This window comes from Ictidomys tridecemlineatus, chromosome 4 (assembly GCF_052094955.1).
Source record: "Ictidomys tridecemlineatus isolate mIctTri1 chromosome 4, mIctTri1.hap1, whole genome shotgun sequence".
Lineage (NCBI taxonomy): Eukaryota > Metazoa > Chordata > Mammalia > Rodentia > Sciuridae > Ictidomys > Ictidomys tridecemlineatus.
In genome coordinates, this window is record NC_135480.1 from 193,742,701 (window position 1) to 193,766,284 (window position 23,584).

Here is a 23,584-nt window from a genome sequence, read left to right on the forward strand (position 1 = left end):
AGGGAATTCCCACATTCCACCAACCCCTACCACAACACAATTCCTCCATTACTTACATCTTCATTATTGTGGCACATTCATTACATCTGATGAGCCATATCCATAGCTTATGAACTTAAGTCCATAGCTGACATCTGGGTTCAACCTCTGTCACATATGTTCTGAGGGTTGGTGACAAATGTATGAGAAGAGCTGTCCATCATCACTCTATCACCTGGAGCACCTTCCCTTCTCCAGAGTCCTTGGTACTCTGCTTGGCCATCCTTCCCTCACCCCTTACCCCAACCCCAACCCAGCCCCTGATTTCAACTGATCATTTTCTTGTCTCCTATAGGTTTTCCTTTTCCAGAATGTCATAGAATTGAAATCATATTACGGCCTTTTCAGATTGGTTTCCTTCCCTTGGAAATATGCTTGGCGGGTTCATCCACATCTTTCTTATAGCTTGGTAGCACACATATTTTTGCTATTGACAAATGTTCCATTGTCAGGATGTGCTACAATTTGTTTATCCACTTACCTATTCCCTGACAGACATCTCATTTCCTTCTGGGTTCCAACAATTATGAGAAAAGCTGCTACAAACATTCCTATGTAAGCTTTTGTAAGGACATAAGTTCTCAATTTATTTGGGTAAATACCAAAGAATACAATTGCTGGATCATATGGCAAAAGCATGCTTAGTTTAATAAGAAACTGCCAAACTAGTTATACTGTTTTAATTGGCTTAAGGGAAATCTCAGGTCCTGGCATTGTTCAAAGCTTCTCAAGTATTCTAATGTACAGCTAAGGTGGAATGCCACGTAGGCCTTGATTAGGGACCGTGTATTTCATTATAAGCATAATGGGAAGTCATCCTGAATTTAGGTAGAGGCATAATGATGCACCTGTTTACAAAGCTATTCTGGCAGCTTAGGAGAATGGGTTGGGAAGGGCTGGATGGGAAGTAGGAGCAAGAGTCTGAGAGACCAATTAGGAGATGATTGAATTACAGGCCAGAGATGACAGTAACTGGTACCAGGGTAAAGATGGAAGAGAAATGGATGGATCCAAAAGGAGGAAAATCAATATGTTTGATTACAGGTTAAAAGTGGAAATGGGGGGAAACAAAGGAAGAAATTCAAGGATGACAAGAGTTATTTCCAGTTCTCTTCCAGAAGCAAATTGGAAGTCCGCCCTGCAGACAGGCACAGGTTACTCACCTATTTTCTTTCCTTGCCTTCTCCTTTTCCTTCTCCTCCTCGCTTTGCTGCTTTTGCTTGTTTATTTTGCTTTTTAAATAAGGACTCTTCTTGATTCAATAACGATTGCTATCTTAAAGGACTACTAGACTTTTACACCCTTCGTTAACATCTGTCGTTATGGTCAAAGGCAATCTCCTCTGATCACATCAGAGAACACCACACGTGATATTTTAGGGATATATTGACTTGGCTCAGAGGCCTTTAATTGTCTGTCACAACTTATGGTTAAAATCTTATTTTTTTGAAGAAAGCTTTTTTTTTTGTTCATATCTGTACTGTGATGGTTGAAATTTTGGAAGAGATGCTTTCTTAAGAGAATTTATCGGTCTTGCAACATTTCTTCTGAAATTATCCAGAAGATGTATTAATGCCCTGAGGGGTGGGGGGAAGCTTTTAAAAAGAGCTGATGATGAATAACACAAGAACAGCTGAAAAGGTTACCACAGAGGAGCCCACCAGAGTCACAAAATAAAGCTTTGAATGTTCAGCAAAACAGGAACAACATACTCAGGTCCTGTCTATCGGACCCTCACAAACCCACCTCAACATCGAAAGCCAAGGTCAAAGTCAAATTTGTAGAACACAGACTATGCAGCCACTGAGCCCTCTCAGGTCACTCAGGACACTTGGAATCGCATTGATAACAGAGGTTAGCCAAGAAGCTCTCCCTGTCTGGAAGGTGGAAGCCCTGATATTAGGAAGCAGCTAGAACCGCACCCTGCACAACCCTGCCCATCTCAGCCCATGAGTGCCTTCCTCTTTTCTCTCCTTTCCTGCAAATACCACCCTGGAGTGACTGGCTCTGAGGAGAGGGGACCTGTCCTGAGCATGCAGTTGCAGCCATGCTCCTCAAGAAAGGGTTTGGGTGAGTTTTTGGGGGGTCAAAGCAGGCAGATAGGAGTGAGTTGTACAGAAAACTAGAGATTGTAAGGGGACTGACAGGGAATGGAAGACCTGAGCAGAGAGGAAGGAAGACTGAGAGAGGGACACACAGGTGTACGCAGAGAGAGTGGAAGGAAGAGAGAAGAAAGACGACATTAAAAGTAAAGAGAGAGAGAGAGAGAGAGAGAGAGAGAGAGAGAGAGAGAGAGAGAGAGAGACCCTGACAGAGACAGAGAGCAAAGAGGAAAGAGAAGAGAGCAAAGAGCTGGGAATGAGGAGGAAACTGAGGAAGAAAAGAGGAGAATGAGAGGAGGAGGGGAGGAGAGAGAGGGCAAGACACATTCCATTCTCATGCCATCCCCCTCACAAGGGAGTTTTCAATTCTTTCTCAAAGAAACACTTATAAATCTTCTACCAAACATCCATGGAAACTCAAACCTGTGCACTCATGTCAGACAGCTCCATCTGCACCTGTCTCCCAGGGAGTAGGAGCTCCTGGGGCCCCTCTTCCTAAAGCCGCACTGCCAACATGGGCTGGGCATGGGGTGTGAGAGAGGAGGGGGGAAGGCAAGCTATGGCTGAGAAGTGACCTGTCAGGGGCCTGGAATTCCCTGCTAAGCGAGAGTCATCGACAACTCCCTGGCCTACAAAACATCCTAGGCTTTGCAAATGAATTCTTATGATGCAACATTTTTATCAACGATATTTGTATGTTTAAAAAATTAAATTGCTTTGCACTCCTTCCTTAAAACTGGATCTTTGGGGTATACTCATACATTCCTATGGGACTGCAAATTTGTTCAACCACTCTGAAAATCAGTATGGAGATTCCTCAGAAAACTCGGAAAGAAACCACCATTTGATCCAGTTATCCCACTCCTTGATATATATATTCAAAGGACATAAAATCAGCATACTGCAGTTACACAGCCACATCAATGTTTATAACATCTCACTTCACAATTGCTATGGAACCAACCTAGGGGCCCTTCAGTGGATGAATGGATAAAGAAAATGTGGTATATATACACAATAGAATATTACTCAGCCATAAATAAGATTGATTTTATGAATTTTGCTGGAAAATGGATGGATCTGGAGAATATCATGCCAAATGAAATAAGCCAATCCCAAAAAACCAAAGTCTAAATGTTCTCTCTGATACAGAGGAGGTGGGAATAGAAGTCCATTGAATTAGACAAAGACCAATGAAGGGAAGGGAGGTGGGATGGGAATAGGAACACAGTAGAATGAATCAGACATAACTTTCCTATGTCCATATATCAATACACCACCAGTGAAATGCCACATCATGTACAACCACAAGAACGGGAGATTATACTCCATGTATATATAATACATCAAAATACACTCTACTGTCATGTAAATCTTTAAAAAATGAAAAAAAATGGAGCTTTTGGGAATTGTAGGTTACATAATTGCTTGCCACAAAGTTCACTGTACCAACACTTGCTGGCATCTAATCAAAAATAGGCCCTGTTGTAGGTAATAAGGAACAGAAAAGAGAAGACTCCTTCCACTCCGTCAGAGATCTCATATTTGGTACCATCCAATACAATATTCTGAAATAGTGGGCATATTCTGTGCTGTCCGGTGTGATGGCGAATGGCCATATTCCACTATTATTGAAACATAAATTAGGTAAAATTTAGAATTTAGTTTCTCAGTTCCCTAGGTAAATTTCAGCTGCTCAATACCCACAAAAGGTTAGCAGCTACCATTTTGAACTATGCAGGTAGAGAATGAAATAAGAGAAGAACATTGATATTTCTACATAAAGGAGGCCTCCTTAGAAAGCAATTGTTAACATTTCCTGAATAAAGTTGTTCAAAGCCGAATTAGGGCAGAAAAGAAGGAAGAATAGAGGTTTCTATGGAGAAAGTAGATTGTAAAAGGATGGATGTGTTTCCACCACAGACATACAGGTGGGCCAAGCTCCTGATAGAGGGCACCCTGTGAATAAAGTTGCTGATTGGAAAAGATAGCTTATTCTCTGGGAACAGTAAGAAGCCCAGTTTGACTGAAACGTAGGCAGAAGAACTGTGTGAGAGAGGCATAATCAGGTGGATTTGGTGTTTATGTGGTGGACTTAGATGTTAGGGAATTTGCTCTCCATCCTGGAAGCAGTGGGGTTCCACTGAGGAGTCCAAGCAAGAGAGAAAGAACCTGTGGGAAGGATTCTTTAGGCTGCACATAAAGTATCTACGTGGAGGAAGATGCCAGAACAGGGCTGCAGGAGACCGGGAGAGAGGTGATACATCATGAAGAGGGCAGGAAAATGAGGAAGGAGTAGCCACTATTTGGACTACACTATGGAGAGCTGGATGAGATCCTTATTTTGCCCCCAATAAGAATGGCATCTAAAAGTGGGACTATCATTGTAGAAGGCAGATCCCTGAAGTCATCTCCTGAGCCAATATCCTTGCAGAGGAAAAAAATCATCCAAGAAAGATAAGTGTTTTCACAATCATTTGTCACTCCATTAGCCGACACTGCAGGAGTCCTTCCCCCAATGCCAACGCTATTCATCGTGTCCCCTTGCTTGTGAGGACCCCAGGGCAAGGTCCCTAAGAATTGGGTAAAAGAAAGGAAGCAGAGAAAAGAGCAAAATAAGGAGAGGAGAGGTCTTTAAAAAAAAACACGTGCAGGGGAAGTTACAACAAATTCCCAGTCGTTCCTGACAGAGGAGGTTTTATGGGGCGAGACGTCCCCAAAATGGGTTTTGAATTATACTCTGCACCTCATAAAGCATAGCACTCTTGGCAGCCTGCTCCCACATGCTGCCCTCTCATTACCTGGCCAGCCCTCCCCAGCAGGTAGGCATGCCAGGAAACCCAGTGGAGGTGAAAGAACACAGAGCTGCTATTCTGGATCTGCAGTCAGAAGCCTCTTCGGTCCTCTGACTTCAGGCAAGGTGGTACCTCTTCTAGGCTCTGGCCTCTCTCTAGGCAATGAGAGCCCGGTATGGATGAGGCCAGGGAGTCCCAAGAGTTCTAAGATGGAACCACCTGGTACATTGATGTGTGGCTAGAGTTGTGTACAACTGTACCCTGGTATGGGAGGGGATAGGGGGACTGAGGGGGAAATCACGGCTCACGTGGTCATAGACAGAAAAGATTCTTTGAAAATGTTTAACTATTTTTAAAAGAATATTGAAAAATTACCTCTGAACAAAGAAATAGGTGGATTATTCCCCGGGCTCAGTATGATGTGGGAATTTAATAGCAAGTCTATCATGCAGCAAATTCCACACTAGGACACTTCAGTATTCCACAGTGTCCTCGGTTGTCCACCAGGGAAAGCGTCCCTAAGAAAGCAATCCCAAAGCCAAAGGACATCGGCAGCAATCACTGTGGAGTCCTCGGAGGAACCACAGACTCTGAGTCGATGACTTACACTCCTGGTTCTTCTCCTGGGTTCTATTTCCTATTTTTAAAATCAGTTTTGGGCAAAATAATAGCTAGAAGCTCAAATACTAAAACTGCTGTGACCTAATGCCAACCTGAAACTCATATGTATTTCAAAATCTGGCCTTCTCTCCACTGACTGCCAGGTGAGCCTATGTGTTACGCCATCTTTCTACAGCATCCTGGGGCCCCAGAGTGGGCATTACTGAGAGGTTTCCTTTCAGGTGCTCAAAGGACCTTGCAAACAATTGAGCTGCATTTTTATAGGGAACCAGTTTTCTTCCCCAAACCTGTTTATGCTTATTGTGTTTCTTATAATTTCTTATAATTTTAGAGTTTAATGAAATAAGGTCCAAGTTAAAAATTTATGCGCATCCATAAAGCTAAGTTGATTTTACTGTTTTTTTTTTAAGTCACTTAAATATATTGTTAGTGAGTTAGGTCAGGTGTGAAAACTATAAAAAATTAGAAAGGAATCATAAAACTCTATAATCTGTTGGCAAGCATCTATAAGTCCTCAGTCTCCTTTAATGAAACCAACATTGGAGATCATATTTGGTGCATTATGAGCATGGTTTATGCAAGAAAGATCACATAGGACTCCAATCAGCTGACCTGGACTCAAAGAAAGAGGCCTTGGGCCTATATCCAAAAGTTGGCAAATGTATGCACTCTTAGGTATTTTAAGTTAAAATGAAATGTTTAAGGTGTATCTATTACTTTTTTATGATTCTCTGCTTTAATAGACTTTCTACTAACTGACTAACTGCCAATCCAAATAGCCTCAGGAATAAGGGTTACTAAGGTTAGCAACTCTGCCTAAACCCAGGTAGCCCTCCCCAGAATTGTCTGTCTACCCACTCATGTGAGAAGTTTAAGAAAGGAGGAAAAAAAGAACTGCTTTGTCAATCATGTCAAATACCATGCCAGGAAGAAAAAGATACCCACCCCCGACTCGTGGAATAAATGTTCCTTTCTATCACCTCTCTTGCTCAAAGTTCAGTTTCTTTTTTTTTTGTTTCTCCAGACAGAATTGTCATATCCCCTCTTCTTGTGCCCTCCTCTGTCTCCATTTCATATATACATGGATGTATGAACGTGAATATATGTATGCATACACATATGGGCATATGAATATTTGTACATGAAGACGTGTGCGTGCGTGTGTGTGTGTAAATCAAGCAAGAGAGAGTAAAGAAGGTCTTTGAGACCTAGAGGAAATTTGCAAGTAGATATTTAGGCCTAGTAATGTTGGAACAGCCTACTGACCTACTATTCAAACATGCCTTTGTAAAGCATTAATTAATTAAGGTTAATTAATTAAGGTCTAATATTAAATGCAAGATGGCCAGTGAGCTTTCTCCAATCATGCAACCTCTGTAAATCATGAGAGAAACATTAACACTGTTCTTTCCAATATACTGTATGTGGAGAATAAATATCAATAAAGTGGTTTGGGCATAGTGCTGTGCTCATAAAACATTTTTTAAAAGCTGTAGAATCTCTTGTTCAAAGAAAATTAGAGCCCATGCGTTACAGACAGATTTTAATGTGGAGCATCTCTTAGGTTGAAATCCAGAGCAACAAATAGTCCCCTGATCTCTGACAGAACCCAGTTTTAAAAGCCAATGTACCAATCAGAAGAAAATTTCATCCACATCCCTGAGCGACCTGCAAAACACTTGCAGAGTGACTTCCTCTGTGTTACTACAACAAAAGTGGTTATTTGGGCACATGTATGTGCACAATCCCCAGAATCCCAGCAATCTCTTCCTTATGACCAACTCTGAGGAATAAGTTCAAGTGGAGGAGAGATCTTCCCTTTTTCCTTCACAATTCCTGAATTGCATTTATTCAAAGCTTGTATTCGTTTTGTAAAAATTAAAAATTAAGGTTAGAAATTTAATAAACATGCTCACACTGGTTACTGGAGCTACAGATATTAAAAAGAAATGATGTTCAACTTAAGAAACATACAGACTAGTAAGAAAGACAGGCAATTAAATGATCGTATTTCTTTGAAAATATAAACTGTGCTAAATACACAGAATGCCTGGGAAATAACCATTCTTGAGTGAGCCAGGAAAGTGATTCTAAAAGCAGTAAAGGGACACAGAAGTTGCATCTGAAAAGATGGTAGTTATGAGGCAAGAAGTATATCTTCAAAAATACACACACACACACATACACATACACAGAGTAAATGAAATCTGATAATTAAGTGGGCACAATTTGAATTTTAGTGGACCATCCATCCCTCTGTGCTTGGGTTGGTCAATGTTTTGCACAACATTATTGTGTGAGTGATGAATTTAGATGGCACGTGAGTGGTTTTGTATTTTAACTTCCACAGTTACATGCTTACTTTTACAGGCTGTCTTCCATTTACAGCATTATTCTGGTCTTCCTTCATGACAGTGATATAAAATTTCCTTTCCAAAATAAATATATCTAATTTCATTTAGCAGGTGACCTTGTATAATAGACTTGATCTCTCCAAATGGCCATTTCTTCATCCGTAATATGGGATACAAAAAAATACTCATGGAAAGGAGCTTTGCAAATCAAAATGTACAGTGTTATTATCCCAATAGACTGTGAGCTCCTTGCATTTCTGGGGCCCTGGAACCCAGCACAGAGTATGGGATGGAGGAACCACAGAATTGTGACTGCATGGACTAAGAGACCAGGGTATGCAAGTGAATTGGTTCAGTCTAGGGAATGTCAATAAAATTCATCACCAATACTAACTTTCATTGACTAGTAGTAACTGATAAGGCCTTGCATGGAGAAGGACTCTAAGGCTTCATTCAGTTAAGTGACTGTCATGGATACAGAAGTAGAGAGTGGCAGAAGGACCACACATATTTTCTGTTCATTATTCATGCTTTCTTTCTTTCTTTCAACAAATATTTATTAACTTTCTACTATATGATGGGCATAGGCCCAGGCACCTGGAATTCCAGCAGCAATTTCTTGGAGTATCTTATGTGGTCCAATCTTCCCCAACTTCCTGAAGGTCAATAGGCTATTAGAACATTTCCTTAATCTTAAGTGAGACCTCTGGAAGAGGGGATTGTCATTTTTTTTTAAGTCACAGAAAGAAGGCACTTACCTCCCAAACTAGCACGGCTCTGTAGTTACTAGGCTTGCAAAACCTGTTTAGCTTTCTAAGGTTTGCAGCAGCCATTTCTGAGTGCCTAGCCCTCCCACCTGCTATCCCTTGTGGGGAAGAGAGACCTTCTGTTCCCTCTCTGGAGGCAGGGAGCCAGGTGAATGGGGGCAACTCCCTAGAGGCTTCTGGGTTTTGGAGAGATGTTTTAAAGAGGCTCCAAGAACAAAGAGGACAGAGAAGAGGAGGGAGAGACAGTAGGAGGCCCACTACAGGCAGACAGGTAATTGGTTATTTTTGAGCTGAACGGTCAGCTTCTCTAGTCTCTCTCCCTGGGGGAGGCCAAAGAGAAAGAAATTGAAGAAGATTCCCTAACAAATTAGTGTGAGACTGGACTGGAAAACCCCGGTCGCACCTGGGTTCAGAGATAAGGGTTTGATCTTCAGAGGGCCCAGGAAGGATGCCGAGTGGGAAAGAAGGAAGTGGACTGTATCTAGCTGCAGTTCCAGCCTCAGAAGTTCCCCCAGGAGCACCTGCTGAGCCCAGAGGGCTGAGAAGCCACTCACAAACCACTTGGCTTCGTCTCATCACATTAGAAATGGGGATAGCCCAGAAAATCAGCCTGACCATAACACCCAGCAGAAATGGCACCAAATCCCAGCACCCAAGCTCCAGCCCTCCCCGCCATGTTCCTCTGATCCTGGGTTCCACGAGTTCCTTTTCCACGGGGACTTCCTTTGGCTTGTCTTAAACTCTGTCCAATTGCAAGGAAGGTGAGGCAAGGGCTGGTTCTGGGGATTGGGAAACAGGCCTTTTTAACTTTGTTTCCTTAACCAACACGTGGTAGCATTTATTAAAAACCAGGTGATTCTTGAAAAATTTCATGAACTTGAGCCACTGGAATCCTCCTCTGAATCTCCCAGGAGAAACACCTGATGAGGTAGACTCCCTCTCAGGTGGTATTCACAAACTGGCATCCCCATTCCTGCCCATTTTCTCAGATGGTGTGTACTCAGCACCTATATGTGTGATGTCTCCTAACTACAGAGCTCAAGCAGACAGTTAAAGGCTTTGAAACCAATGGACTAGAAAGCTATGGGAGGGAGGTGTACAGGGTGCCACTCTTTGGTCTGGGAAGACTCCTTGAAGGAGGTAAGATTCACTTTTTGTGGGCAAGAGAGAAAAGATGAAAAACAATTTCAGAAAGGGAGGCGAATGATTGAGAATTCTGTAGACCCTAAAAAGGAATTAGGATTTTTATCCTAAGATCAATGAGAAGCAATTGAAGGTTTTAAACCGGGAAGTAGTGAGATCTAATTTGTTTTTTTGGAAAAGATTACTTGGCCACTATATGGAGCAGGGATTTTCAAGCTTTTCCTAAGAAGGACAATTAGTAAATATTTGAGTTTTGCAGGACTGAGACGCTGTGGCTACCACTGGACCCTGCCACTACAGAACATCGGCAGCCAGAGCAACACAGAAACAAATGACTGTGGCCATGTTCCAGTAATCTTTATTTATGGGCACTGACATCTGAGTTCTGTATAATTATCACTTTTCATGAGGTATTATTCCTCTTCTGATTTTTTTCAACTTTTTTTTTTTTAATTAACAGGCATAAGGCCATAACAAAAACAGGCAGGGGGCCAGGTGCAGTGGCTCATGACTATAATCCCAGAAGATTGGGAGGCTGAGGTAGGAGGATCATGAGTTCAAAGCCAGCTGCAGCAACTTAGTGAGGCCCTAAGCAATTCAATGAGATCCTGTCTCTAGATAAAATACATAAAAGGGCTGGTGATATGGCTCAATGGTTCAGCGCCCCTGGGTTCAATCCCCCATACCAACAAAGAAAAAGAAAAAGAAAAACAGGTAGAGGGCTGGATTTGGCCCGTGGACTGTACACTGCATAGAACAAAGAAAGGCAAGGGGATGGGCAAGCCAAGGGAGATCAGCAGGGAAGGCCGGTGCCTTGGACAAAAGAAGTGGCAGTGAGAATTTTGAGAAGTGGATTTTGAGTCACTTCAGAAGTAAAATTAAGAGTTGAATGGCCAAAAGAAAAAGAGGCAAGGGAAAGAAATGAATATGATCCTTTAGCTTGAAAAGCTGGCTGGATAACAGTGTGATTTCCCAAGATGAGGAGATGTGGATAAACAAGGTGTAGGGCCAACCAAACACCAGTGAGGTGCTCCCAGATGGGAGGAAGAGACAAACCACAGCACCCCGTAGCATTTCCAAATCAAACACAGGATGCTCAATTAATGAACTTCAGAAACTAGTGAGGCATCTTTAGCATAAATATGTCCCAGGTTCTCCATGGGATACGCTTGTACTGAACAACTATTCATTGTTTATCTGAAATTCAAGTTTAACTGGGCATCCTGTATTTTTATTTACTAAATATGGCAATCATAGCTGGCTGGTGGTATAGGCATTCAGAAGATAAATATTGTAACCAAGCTTGAGGGGAGGCCCTGGAGGAGGAAGCAGCTTAATTGAGTCTCTGAGTTGGTCTGATGTATCAAGAGATGCAAAGTGATCTCAGGAGACAGAACAGCATATTCATTCTGGGGTCAGGAATATGCAGGTCACAGGTTGCCCTCAGGAATCTGTAAGTCATCAGTGAGTCTAGGCTGACAAATGGGAAAAGGAATATCAGGAGGTGAGGCCGAAGAGGTGTGCACAGGGTCACCTCACAGAGGTCCTCCAGGAACCTGCCAAGGATTCAGGACACTTAAAGCGCAGGTTCCCCAGCCCCACCCCAGGTGCATTGGCAATTCTGGCCTTGAGAACCTGGGCTCTAAGGGGATGCTGAAAAGAAGCTAAATTTAGGAAAGACTGAGCTAAATCAAGATCCTTTTCTTTCTACAAATCCCAGGAGCCAAGGAAGTTGTTCCTGGCTCCGCAAGTATTGAAAAGAGTAATTCAGGTAATTGGAGCAAAGTCAAAGGCAGCATCCAGGAAGCCTACAGCCTCCCACAGGGACTCCCTGCAAAGAAGCTCTGTCCATCTGGAGGGTGGAAGATCCAGGATGTTGGTCAAAGGACCATCCCCGGTTAGCAGTAGTCACCCTGCCCTCCTTTGTCACCTGGCTGTCACTCAGTGCTATCAGCTCTGGGCAAGTAGACCAGACGTCTCCTTGTGCCTTTCCTTGTCTCCCCGCCTCCTTTCCTCTTCCACCCACAGCCACCACTGAAATGATTCCCCCAAATGCAGCTATTACTGTGACTGGAAATCTCTTTTCTGCTGATTCTGCTAATGGAAATGTTCCTTCCCTTTTCGGCTGCTTGCAGAACCACTCGTGACTTCCCTGGGTGCCTGAGAGTAAGGCTTTGTCAGGCAACCGCCACAAGAAGGGAAAGCAATCCACCCGCCTGCCACCCCCTACACCCACCTGCCTTAGACTCAGTCTCTAATGCTTCTCTGTCCAAACTGTCCTCAGACGACCTTGGAGTTCCCTGCTCCCCACCCGCCTTCCCCAGAACCAGATGAGATCAATGAATGGTCAACTTCATCATTTTGTGCCTTGCTGAGGAGGGAAAATGGGGGGAGGGAGAGGCATAGGCCAAGCACATTGGAGTAGGAAGTGGAGAGGGAGGAAATTCACAATCATTATTTATTCATACCTCCACCTCCTTCCAAAAAAAGGACTCCAGGTGGCAAAGAGGCATGGAACGCAAACTGTGTGCCAGACGCCGAGCTAGGTGCTTTACACACAACTATTTCCACAAGGATCATGCGCCTTAGGGTACAAAAAAAAAAAAAAATGTGCACACCTCTGGGCACTGATGAAAATGTGGTTTATGGAGAGCTTTCCAAAATTAATTTCAGAGCAACCCAGAAAAGTGATGACTGGGTTTTCTTCACTTTGTTGATGAGCAAACAAAGGCTCAGAGAAGTGGCGTATGAAGTCTAAGGTTAAAAAGGAGTCCATGGAGGACTTGATTCCAGAGTTTTATGCCCTTAGACCTGGCACGTTCGACTCCAGTACACCGCCTCTTAGTCAGAGGGCCTGAACTAGCAATTAGATTTTGTTTTTGATTAGCTGTGAGAACTTGGAAAAGGCACTTCTGTTTGCTAAATAAGTGAGGGGGCTGAGTCGGATCTCAAAGGCATTACATTATCTAGTTCTAATATTCTAGATGAATGTCTGCTATTTATTTGGATTCTTCAGCAACACACACACACACACACACACACACACACACACACACACACCTCTACAGTAATTTTTACACATACATCCCATTTTAGAGATAGGAACAAAAAAAAATTATACAGTGCTATTAGACAGCACTAAAATTTAAATCAAATTCCTACTTGGGGCTGGGCAGAGACAGGCTGAGAACATGCACGTAGCCAAACAGGGGCTGCTTCTCCGACAACAGACAGCCTTCCCATTACTAGAAAGAAAATTGAGCTTACATAAATTCCTGGAAGCACCAGATCTCAGGTTCCTTAGTATACTATACATAGCATAAGGTGGGAAATCCTTGAGGGTTGGGAGGAAGGAAGGGTAAGGGAAGGAGACAAAAAGAATGCAGGAGAGAGGAAGGGCAGGAAGGCAGTGGGAGGAAGGGAGAAGGTGGGAGGCAAGGAGGAAGGCAAGGGAGGAGGAAACCCAGAAGCACAGGAGGAATATGCTTGTCAAGCAGGTCTGGGACAAGGCCTGGTGCCCTCTCTGCAGGGCAGCAAGGAGCGGGCAAAGGTGCTGGCAGCTGGAGAGTCAGCTCCTGGCAACAGAGAAAGAAGGTGCTGGGTCCCCGTGGGCTTGTGAGGCTGTGACACCTGAGTTCCTGTATCTAAGAAAGATCTACAACTTCCTGGTAATGAAACGAGGAAGAGATAGGACAGAAAAGAGTTTGTTAAGGGACAAAAACTCAAGAGTACCTCTAGTGCTGTGCAGCACACAAGGCAGAGAGAACACGTCTATGGAACCAGGCAGACCTGGGATTAGACGGAATTTAGCCATGTAATAGCTTTGCCATAAGGTGTGTTTCTTAACTCCTCGGAGCTCCAGAGCTCACCTACTACTTAAGATGAACCATGTTTGTCATTTAGAATTCCATAGTGGTCTTCATACTGGCAGTGGGACCAAGGCCCAAAGGGTTCAGTGCTGGAGTGGAAGACATCAGGAACAAAGTGGGTTACTTGACACTGTGCTGGATTTTCACTTCTGCCATCCTGGTCACCTAAGCTGACCTTCCTCTAAGGTGGAGGGAAGACACACTGGACTAGGAGGCAGCAGATCTGGGATCTGGCATCTGCTCCATCACTGGGTTATCACGGTGACCTTGACTTCCCCATCTTTAGAAACAAGTGATTTGCTTAGATACCGTGCTAAATTCTTTCCACTTCTGATATTTGATAATCCCAGAGCATGGTGTATCATCTCCCTAACTATTCAATGCCTCTGTCTGCCGTGGTGTACCGGTTCTAATCCTGTAGGCTTTTAAGCTACTCAAGGTGAGGTCTTCCCTAAATGCAGCACTCTCCCCTCTAATCAAATGATCTCCTTACCATCCTACCAACACCACAGATGATCAGCAGACAGAAGAAAGTAGAGGAACTGGCAATTAGAGTTCAGAAGAGGGACCATTCCATGGCCGGGGTGGCAGTAAGCTCATTTTTAATGAAAAAGTGGGACTTCAACACCTCTCTAGTTTTGCCCAGTATGGATTCTGGGATGAAAATTGGCAAAATCAGGGTACCAGTTATCTAAGATCTCCTGTACATTATGACGTGCCAAGTACAGGGTGAGACATTGCAGCTGCAGAGACAATGGAGGTGTGTGTCTGCTGCTCATGGGGTGCACAGGAAAGCCTGGCAGGTAGGGGAGGAGACACACAACTATGAAGATTGCTTGTCTACTCCAAGCCACCATCCTCTCTCACCTGCACTGCTCTCCACTTTACTCAGAACCAAAGTCCAAATTCTGACTGTTGTCCATATATCCCTGGGTGATTCGGCTGGCTCCTGCCCTCCCTTGGCGCACTCTACTTTTGCCCCACCAGCCTCCTGCAGTGCCTTAAGCAATCCCAGGGTGCTCCTGAGTAAGGCCTTACTGCAGTTCATCTCTGCCTGGAACATTCCTTTGCTAGATAATCTTTTTGGCTAACTGCTTCCTCTGTCTAGTTGTTGTTCCAATCTCCCATTTTCAATAAGCTCCTCTTGCTCTACTCTGCTAAATATTAAAACCAGTCTCCTCACCTGTGAACTCCTGGCTCTCTTTTCCGTTTTTTTTTTTTTTTTTGCTTTTTTTGTTTTGTTTTGTTTTCAGAATGTATTATCTTCTCACATGCTATGCAATTTACTTATTATGTTTATTGCTATTGTCCTCAAAGAGTAACACACAAATATGAGCCCCCAGGTACACACAGGGATAGAGGCTCTCTCATGCAAGAGTGCCTGGTATTTGGTCCTCTGCTATATCCTTAGCACCAGCACAATGTTGGAACAGCACAGGTGCTCAATGGTCCCAATTCTATAATGGTCTTTATACTGACAGTGGGACCAAGGCCCAGAGTGTTCAATGCTGGAGCGAAGACATAGGAAAGACCTCAAAGACATGAGAATTTAGTTTTGAAAGATGAGAAGAAATTTTCCCACAGGGGAGGCAGACACAGAATGAGAAGGAAGGGTTCTTAGAGTAGGGCAGTCCGCAGATTGTACTCATGAAACTTTTACTACAGTAGGGAGCTTGAACTTTACCCTAAGAACAATAAGGAACCGTCAGTGTTTTAAAAGAAGATAACTATTATCAGATTTGGGCTTTTAATGAAATCACTCTCTCTGCAAGTACTGAGGCTGGATTAAAGAGGATAAGGCTAGAAGCAGCCAGACTAGGGAGTTCAGTGTTGGAACTCTGGTGGACAGAACTGCTGAGCCAGAGAGGGGGTGTGGAAACACAGATCTCCAGTGGTTCCCTCACATGGTTAAAACCCTAATGCTTGGTAACATACAACATCCTTGTCAAATTTCAACTCCCAGACTGCACTGCTTGTATATTCTATGCTGTACAGAAGCTGCAAATATTCCAGTCTTGAATCTTACATTGAGTGGACAACACCTACCCCTTTTTCATTCAGAAGGGAGGTCTTCCTGGGGGCTACGTCCAAAAGAACTACAGTCAGCAGGGACAAGCTAGTGAAAGCAGAGAGCAAGTACTAGATAACAGAGCAGGCCCTGCTGCCTGCCTCCTTCTGGGCGGAAAGGCTGTGGCGCTAGGCAGGGAAGCCAGCTCTCTTGCTTATAGTTAATCTTCTGTTGCCACTAGCTGGTCAGTGTGAGAACTTGGGAAAGCATCAGCTCTGTAACGGAAGCATCTCCCTAATGCAGCTCCACTCCAAGGTGAAACCCAACTCTTCTTTTCCTTTCCTAGAAGAGACTTCTTCCACCTACCTGGGCAGGAGAACAAATTTAATCCTTAAGGAGATTTTTCTCCTTGGAGGTCTTTTTATTTTTTTATTTTTATTTTTGGCAAGAGGAGGAGATCCTGGACTTAGGGAAACCCAGTACTACTGTGAGAGGTCCCACATTGTGAGAGGAAAAGTGGAATTGAAGGTTGTTAGCTCTAAGTGTGAGCTGTGGGCCCTCTTGTAGGTTCCTTTCCTTGTCTGAACTTCAATGTCACCACACATAGTGGAAACAGTGAATTTGATGCTCTCGGAGAGTGTGTGCTGCTAGAAGCCCGTCAAAGTGAACTGCTGCAGTAACAGTTTCCAGATGTCACCCAGGAGGCCACGGTCAGTCTCCACCCTTCCTCCTCCAGCAGAGATGCTCCCACTGTCAGCTGACACACAGGGCCTAGAACACCACACAAAGAAGGAGGCTTTGCCTGCCAGAGTCCTGGTCAAACCTCCTGCCCCACTTGCTGCAAAAGAGAATCATAGAACATATCTGTGACCCGAGGGCTCAGCGCAGGAAAACAATCAACTTCTGGGTCACAGCAAAGCTTGCATAGCTTCTGCTGTCTCGCTGGGGTCACTGACCCCCAACACCCCCAGAAATAGAAAATCTGGTTGTCATGGCCCGAGCCCAGAGCCCAAGCCTCTGACAACTGAACGGATTCCTCCCTTCTCCCTGCCCCATTTCTCCCTCAGTAACAAAGAACTTGCTGAGAGCAGACTATGCACTTCTCTCTGCCCTAAGTATTAAATAGATTTCATCAGCTTTGAGCTGGCAAGAGGTAGGGTAGGGTATAGAGTAAGGAAAGTGAATGGAAGAGGGAAGAAGACTCAGATAAGAGTTCTCTAAATACCTCAACCCCTATCCAAGACCCTCATTAACAATGTCCCAGAAATGTGGAGTATCAAAGCAGATGGAACCTTGAAATCTGAGTGTTACCTGAATAACTCATTTAATGATAAGAAACCTGGTATCCCAATGAGGAAACTGCATACACGGTTTTAAACCTAGCTTTGTTTCAAGACAAGGTCTCCCTATTTTTCATCCCAGAATCTCTCACACACAGCAGAGAACACTGGAAGTGATGTTAATGAATACTCTGTGGTCAGAAATCTCTACAGACCTTACTACTATTTGTAACCCCTTTTCCTCCCTCTGAAAGAAGGGTCTTAACCTTCAGAATCAAACCAGAAACCAAAAAGGGCAAACAGTCCAAATGTCTCCCAAGGCTTGGGTCCCTCCTTCAAGTGCCTGCCAAAGAGCTGCTAGTCTCCTCTTGAACACTCTATTTGGATCTTGCCACAATGCAGGTCAGCACACGGGGTTGCTGGACAGCTCCATGGGACACACCCTCTTGTAGTACTCAGCTCCACTCTGCACCTTTGGAACATTTTTTTTAAATTCAGATCCCCCACGAAACACGGATTGCTCCTTGTGTGTGGACATATGCAGCAAGTTTCTCCAGCCCTTTGTGGATTGCTTTTCTTTAGCCAAACTCCCTTTTCCCTGTATCGCTTCTGGGAAAGTGCCGGCCCCTCGCTCCCCCTGGAGGTTTTTCTCTGAGTATCCATTTTAATCTGTATTTTAAGGAACCTCTGCTGGACACCAAGCTTAGAGTTCCAGACTACATCTTTGTCTTCCACCCAGACCAATCAGCTCCTTGAGAAGAGCATCCTTTTGGAACAGACCACCAAGATACTGGAGGACCTGCCCAGGTGGGTACATTTAAAGATATACTCCTGGGTGGCTTTTCCTTCTGCAGACTTCCTTCCCCCAATACAGAGCACACTCTTCTCCTGTAGGGTTTACATGGCAAAGCAAATCACTAAGAAATGTTGACAATGAGTAGTTGTTCGATGTTATCGCTTTTTCCCCCTTTTGCTGAATCAAGGCAGGTGGTAAACTGCCTGGCTTGGCCACTATCAAGCACAGAAAAAAGGATGACATTTCCCTACCTGTGGGCATGAAAGCTAAATCCACAAGCAGACTCTGGGGCTGCCTGGGGGTAAATGAGGACTGAGAGGCGTGCAGGTTCACCTCAGAAGCCCTGCGCTGGCAGTTGCTCCTATTCAAAGCCTTTCCTTTCAATCTATCCTCCCAACACCCCCATGCACAGGGAAACACACAGTAAGAAGCAAGAGGAGCTAGTCAGAGTCACGGTGTAGGTCAGGGCACTTCAAGTTCACAGGATCTTTACACCAAAGGACTATTTTAGGGCTCATCTACCCACTCATTTTATAGCACAAAGAATTAAAGCTCTGGGGGATAAATGACTTGTTCAAGGTCACAGTGAGCCAGGGTGGAGATTTCCAGATCCTAACCAACCTTACGTTCCCAAGCCACATTTAGCATACAGCATTTGAAATATTCTATTAAATCCTTCAATACCTACCCAGGTTTTTTCCTGGTCCAGAAAATGTCCCAAATCTTCTGCAAGTTTATGGAGATGTCTTTCTTCCCTGATGTTCACAGAATGTATGGTCTTTATCACTCATGGGCACCATTGAGAAGAATGCCCTTTGACATCTTATGAGTCATGGAACTTTAAGCTGCCAGGGTCACTGGAGGTCATTTAACTCATGTCTCACTTTCAAAGCTGATACTTCTGCCCACCAATGTGACTGAAATTCATATGTAGAAAGGTCCCTGTCTTATTAATGGCTATTCTGCTTATCTGCCTGGTGCCATACCCTCATAGTGTGTAGGATCAGAATACCAGGATGGCATTTACCAAGGAGATAAGTCTCAAACAGACTGGGATTCCAGTTCTAGATATACCATGTCCTCTCAGTGTGACTTTGGACAAGGTACTTGACCTCTAAGAAAGCTTCCTCATCTGTCAACTGGGAATAACAGTAGTGCCCACTCTATGCATTTTGTGTGCCTTAATAATACACAGCAAGAGTTAAACTCTGAGCAATACATTAAAGATTCAATAACTACTTGCCATTCTCAATCACTTTCAGGGAAATTCACTTTGTCAATGTCATTGACTTATAATCAGATTCTAAAAAAGAGAACCAAGCACAGAAACTTGGGGGATCTTTCACATCTGAGGGAAACTTCCATCTACACAAAGCAGGCGGGGACTTGATGGAGAGAGTAGAAATATGAAAAGGAACAGAATTGAAAAAAAGTCCTTTTCCATTGAGAGGTTACCAATAACAGAGCCAATCACTCAAATAAAAAAGGCAAAACGCAGTGAGGCACGGCCAGGTAGGAAGGTGACTTTGGAGAATGGGGAGGGTAGGCAGTGTGTGCAGAATTACTTTGAGGCTCACAAACTGAATTTAGGGTAAAATGGAAAATCTACCTTTTGTTTGTTTGCCCTCCCCCCCACCACCACCACCACTGTAACAACAGAAATGTTTTACCAATAGTAACTCTGGACCCAGGACCCAAAAGCATGTCAGGAAGCCTTTGGCAGACACCATCACCCCCTAGTGGTGACTCAACACTCCCCACTACTGGCAGGGTTTGGCCCCAACTTTATACACCTAGCTGTGGCACCTGGTCATCTCCAAATTCCCTGAACAGACAAACTAGTAGAGAAAGTCTTGCCTAACTCACCAGAGACAACCACTGGGCAGGAAGTTTAAAAGGTCTGAAGATGGGATGGGGTTGCCTTGGGACCTCAAAAAGAGATGACCATGAACAACTCTTATGTCATTCCCCGTTACCACCACCACAACCCTCACTGCCAGCCAGTCTGGCCCTCCAAGAGCTCATTGTGCACTCCGTGTTTACATGCAAACAGTCGAAGACCAACACAAATAAAAAGCCCACGTCTCCCTACACAGCTCCTGCTATACCCTGCCATCTGGTGACTACCTCGCTAGCCAAATCCCTGTCGGAGAACTTGAGCTGCCATCCAGGGCGCTTGGGGGAGGAGGAGGTAGGAACCCAATCCCAGCAGGCATCCAAAGGGCTCAGTGCTGCCAAGGAAGAGAGCACCTGGCCACTCTGTGGGGCAGGCAGTCCCCAGCCGCAAGGCTCGGCAGTTGTGCGTCAGAGAGAGCAGAAGGCTGCAAGTGGAGGACTCAGGGGGACTCTCAAGCTGACACATGGATCCTAGTGGATTCAAGACTTCCAGTTCCTCACTGGGTTTGCCTCAGAGTCCCAAGCATTCATCCCCTTGAAAGCAAAAGTTTAAAATGGCAAGGATTGCTAGATCCAGGAATTCTGGGGCATCTATGGCTGGCTGGACTTGGTCCTCCACATCTTTGAGGAACTGGAATGCTCTGGGGTTCTCAGTGCCAAGTCAGGGCACTCAAGGGCGGATTCCCTTCCCCCTCCTTTGAATGGCCATTTAGGAGCTGAGTTCTCACCATACGTTGGAGTAGAAAAATTTGGAGGATTGGAAGTGTCACAAAGGGTTATCTTTTATGTCAGTGGCAGGACTTCCCCACCACCGCCCCTCACGCCACCCTTCCCACACCCTCTGCCAGTCCAGGAAACAGGAGCTGTGAGACGAATTTTTTTAGCTCAGTGCCTAAAGAATTCACCCCCCACTCTCATCCACTTCCATGGACATGGACAGCCCTGCAGGTGCACGTGGGAAGGGGTACTGGTGTGTGTGTGTGTGTGTGTGTGTGTGTGTGTGTGTGTGTGTGTTGTATGCCTTGCAAGTCAGACGCGCCTCCGTGGGAAGTCCCCAGGGAACCTGTAAGACGCTTTCCTGCTTTGCCTCCCAGAAAGCTCTGCACTCTCAGGTTACAGCCAGCCAGGAGAGCCTAGGGCGGCCCCAACCTGGATGATCAAGCCCAGACCAGGAGAGAGCCTGGCACTCGCTCAAATCCCCATAGGCAGCCTGAATAAAGGGGAAGAGAATTGGGGTGTCACAAAATACATTTTTAAATATCAGGGTTCCCAGGAGAGTTTAAGTCTAGTACATAGATTACTCTGCAGGGTTTCTCTGGCGAGCAAGGAGTTAACCCCGGAGGCTCAGGCATAGGGAACCTAAGGGCCGGTCACCCCCGCGATGCCAGAGCCCAAGGACCCCGGGAAGAGAGGTCGGGAGCCTGGCTACCCCCGGCGCCTGTAAGGCGCTGTTGTTGGCCAGCTCAGACAACCAATCGGGCCCGCTCCCCCAAGAGGGGAGGGGAGAGCCAGCGAGCAGCAAGCGCGGGAGAGCTAAGGGGGAACAACATTTTTGTAAACGCTCTCCGAGATAATTAAGCTATCAATTACCCGGGTGGGAAATCAGACGCGCTTCCCACAGCTCCACGGAAGGGCCGACTCCTCCGGGATTCGCGCCGGGAATCAGCAGGCAGCAAAGCTGCTGGCGAACTTTCTGATTAACTTTTCCGTTTGAGCCCCCCTACACCCACCCTTTCCTTTCCCCTCCCTTTTTTTGCTGTTAAGTTATTATTATTAGCCGGGGGATTGAGCTGGGAGGACAAACCTACTCTCTGCCAGGAGAGTAGAAAACCAAAGCGATAACGAGGGTAGAGAACCAATCTAAAAGTGGAGACCTTGGAATCAGAATCCCAGTCCTCGGAAATCACTCAATGGATTCCAGCCCCATTTCACGGAAGGTCAAAACTAAGGCTCAGAGAGGAGAAGCGACTTGGCCAAGGTCATCCAGCCCATACAGAAGATGAGCTTTTGCGGGCTTGGTCATTATAAATGGAGCTAGTCCGCTGTGATTCTCGAGAATATCTGTCTGGAAGGGCTGAACCCATAACTCTAAGGCGAGAGCCAGCTGGTGGTAGCCGTGGGCGGCCAGTGACCGTGGCTGGAGGAGCAGTGGGAGGGTTGATCGCGAACTGTTTTCAGAGAGGGGGCTGACCGAGACTCTATAGTCAGTGTACACTCATGGATTTGAGTCTCTGGCGTCCGGGATGGATGGGGCACAGTTCAATATATGGACTGAGAGGCAAAGGGACAGGTCCCCAATGCGGGACCACTGGCACGCCCCCGGGCTCCCGTCGCGCTCTCTCCAGGACCTCCTGCACCACACTCCTTTCCAACCACCTGTGCGCCCTCCGGGGCCCTCAGGTTGCCCTTTGCCAACCCCACTCGGGGCAGCCTGGGTGGGGATCCCCAGGGCGCCCCCACTTGTCTGGCCTCACTTAGGGGTCCAGGGTTCCTTGGGATCCCGCGTGTGCCGGCGTCTAGTCTTACCCAGGGTGAAGAAGGGCAGCTCGGTGTTGTCCAGGTCATCTTGCACTGCGATGCGCCCCGGCAGCTCGTTACGCACAAAGAGCAGGAGGCGCGACTCAGCGGCTGTGCCGGCAGAGCCCGCGGAGCCCGGGGACGCGGCAGCCGCGGCGGCGGCGGCGGCGGCGGCGGCGGCGGCGGCTCCGGCCCCGGTCCCAGCCCCGGCCCCGGCCCCGGCCGCGGCCCCAGAGCGGGCGCCGCTCCAGCCGATGTCGCTCTCCCGCAGGGCGGGCAGCGTGGACACCGTGACTGTCTTGAGCCGGCATGGGCTGTCGGGCTCCCGCGAGGCGGCGGCGGTGGCGCCGGCCAGCAGCGGCGGCGGCAGCAGGAGCAGAAACAGCAGCAGCAGTGGCGGCGGCAGTGGCGGCGGCCCCGGGTGGAAGCCGAGCCTCGGCCGCCCCCGGAGCGCCAAGCCGGGGCCGGGGCTACGCCGGGCGCCGGCGGCGGCCATGGCGGGAGGGGCTGCGGTGCTGCGGGCGGTGGCGGTGGCGAAGGAGGAAGAAGAGGAGGCAGCGGCGGAGACGGAGACCGCGGACGCCAAAGCGAACCAGGACGCCCAAGCTGAGGAGCCGACAGAGCCGCTAGCCAGCAGCCCCCAGCTCCGGGCTCCGCCTCCCGATCGGCCCTGGACCGCCCCCCCGCGCCGCCTCCCCGGGCCCCGCCGCCCGCCCGTCTTCCCTGGCTCCCCCGGCAGACCCCGAGCGTTTCGGAGGCTCCGCCCGGCCTCGTGCAAGTCCCAGACGCTCCCTCCCCTTTCCCAGGATCCCCCAATGCCGTCCTCACAACGTTCTTTAGCCCCAACACTCCTCTCCAAAATTCGAACACTTAAGGACCCACTCGCGTCCCCTCTAACCTCCTTAGCTCAACCCAGCTTTCCTCGCTTCACCCCACCCCTCGCTCAAGCCAGAGACTGCACCTGGGGGCGCGCCTCAGCCCAGCCCTGCTCAAGGCCCCGCCTCCCCGGGGTACAGCGAGCCCCTGAAAGGCTAAGACATAACTTTGACTCCCCTTAGGCCCAAGGACAAGTCCAGTCTTTAGGGTCTTTAGTCCCCTACCTTTTTGTAGTCCCTAAAATAACTTCCTGTGGTCTTAGAACCCCCTTCCCACCCACTTGCCTGCAACTCACGCATTCATCCTTCCATTGCCAAGACCACAGCTCACCCCTCAAGGAGGCCTCCCTGGTGGTTTCACTAATGGCTAGTAGACAGTCAGAGACTTGGAACTCCACTCTCTTTAACACCACACTGCCCTCGCCAACTCCAGCAGGACTGCTCTGGCCCCCTAGCTGCTACCCTGCTAAGCAGCCCACATATGCACTTTTATTTTGGATCCTTACTCCCAGTTTGGAGCAG

The 23,584-nt window shown here is 46.6% G+C and overlaps 1 protein-coding gene across 4 annotated transcripts in view; it reads right to left on the reverse strand.

Annotated features, from left to right (window-relative positions):
* Astn2 (astrotactin 2) overlaps positions 1 to 22,879 on the reverse strand; it is an 837,958-nt gene extending 815,079 nt beyond the window's left edge. For 3 of the 4 annotated variants that reach the window (XM_078048074.1, XM_078048075.1, XM_078048073.1), the window contains exon 1: positions 22,197 to 22,879. In XM_078048074.1, coding sequence (XP_077904200.1) covers positions 22,197 to 22,683 — 487 coding nt within the window. In that variant the 5' untranslated portion in view covers positions 22,684 to 22,879. The remainder of the gene's footprint in view (positions 1 to 22,196) is intronic. The other variant, XM_078048076.1, reaches the window with a different exon arrangement.
* Between the last annotated feature and the right edge of the window lie 705 nt (positions 22,880 to 23,584).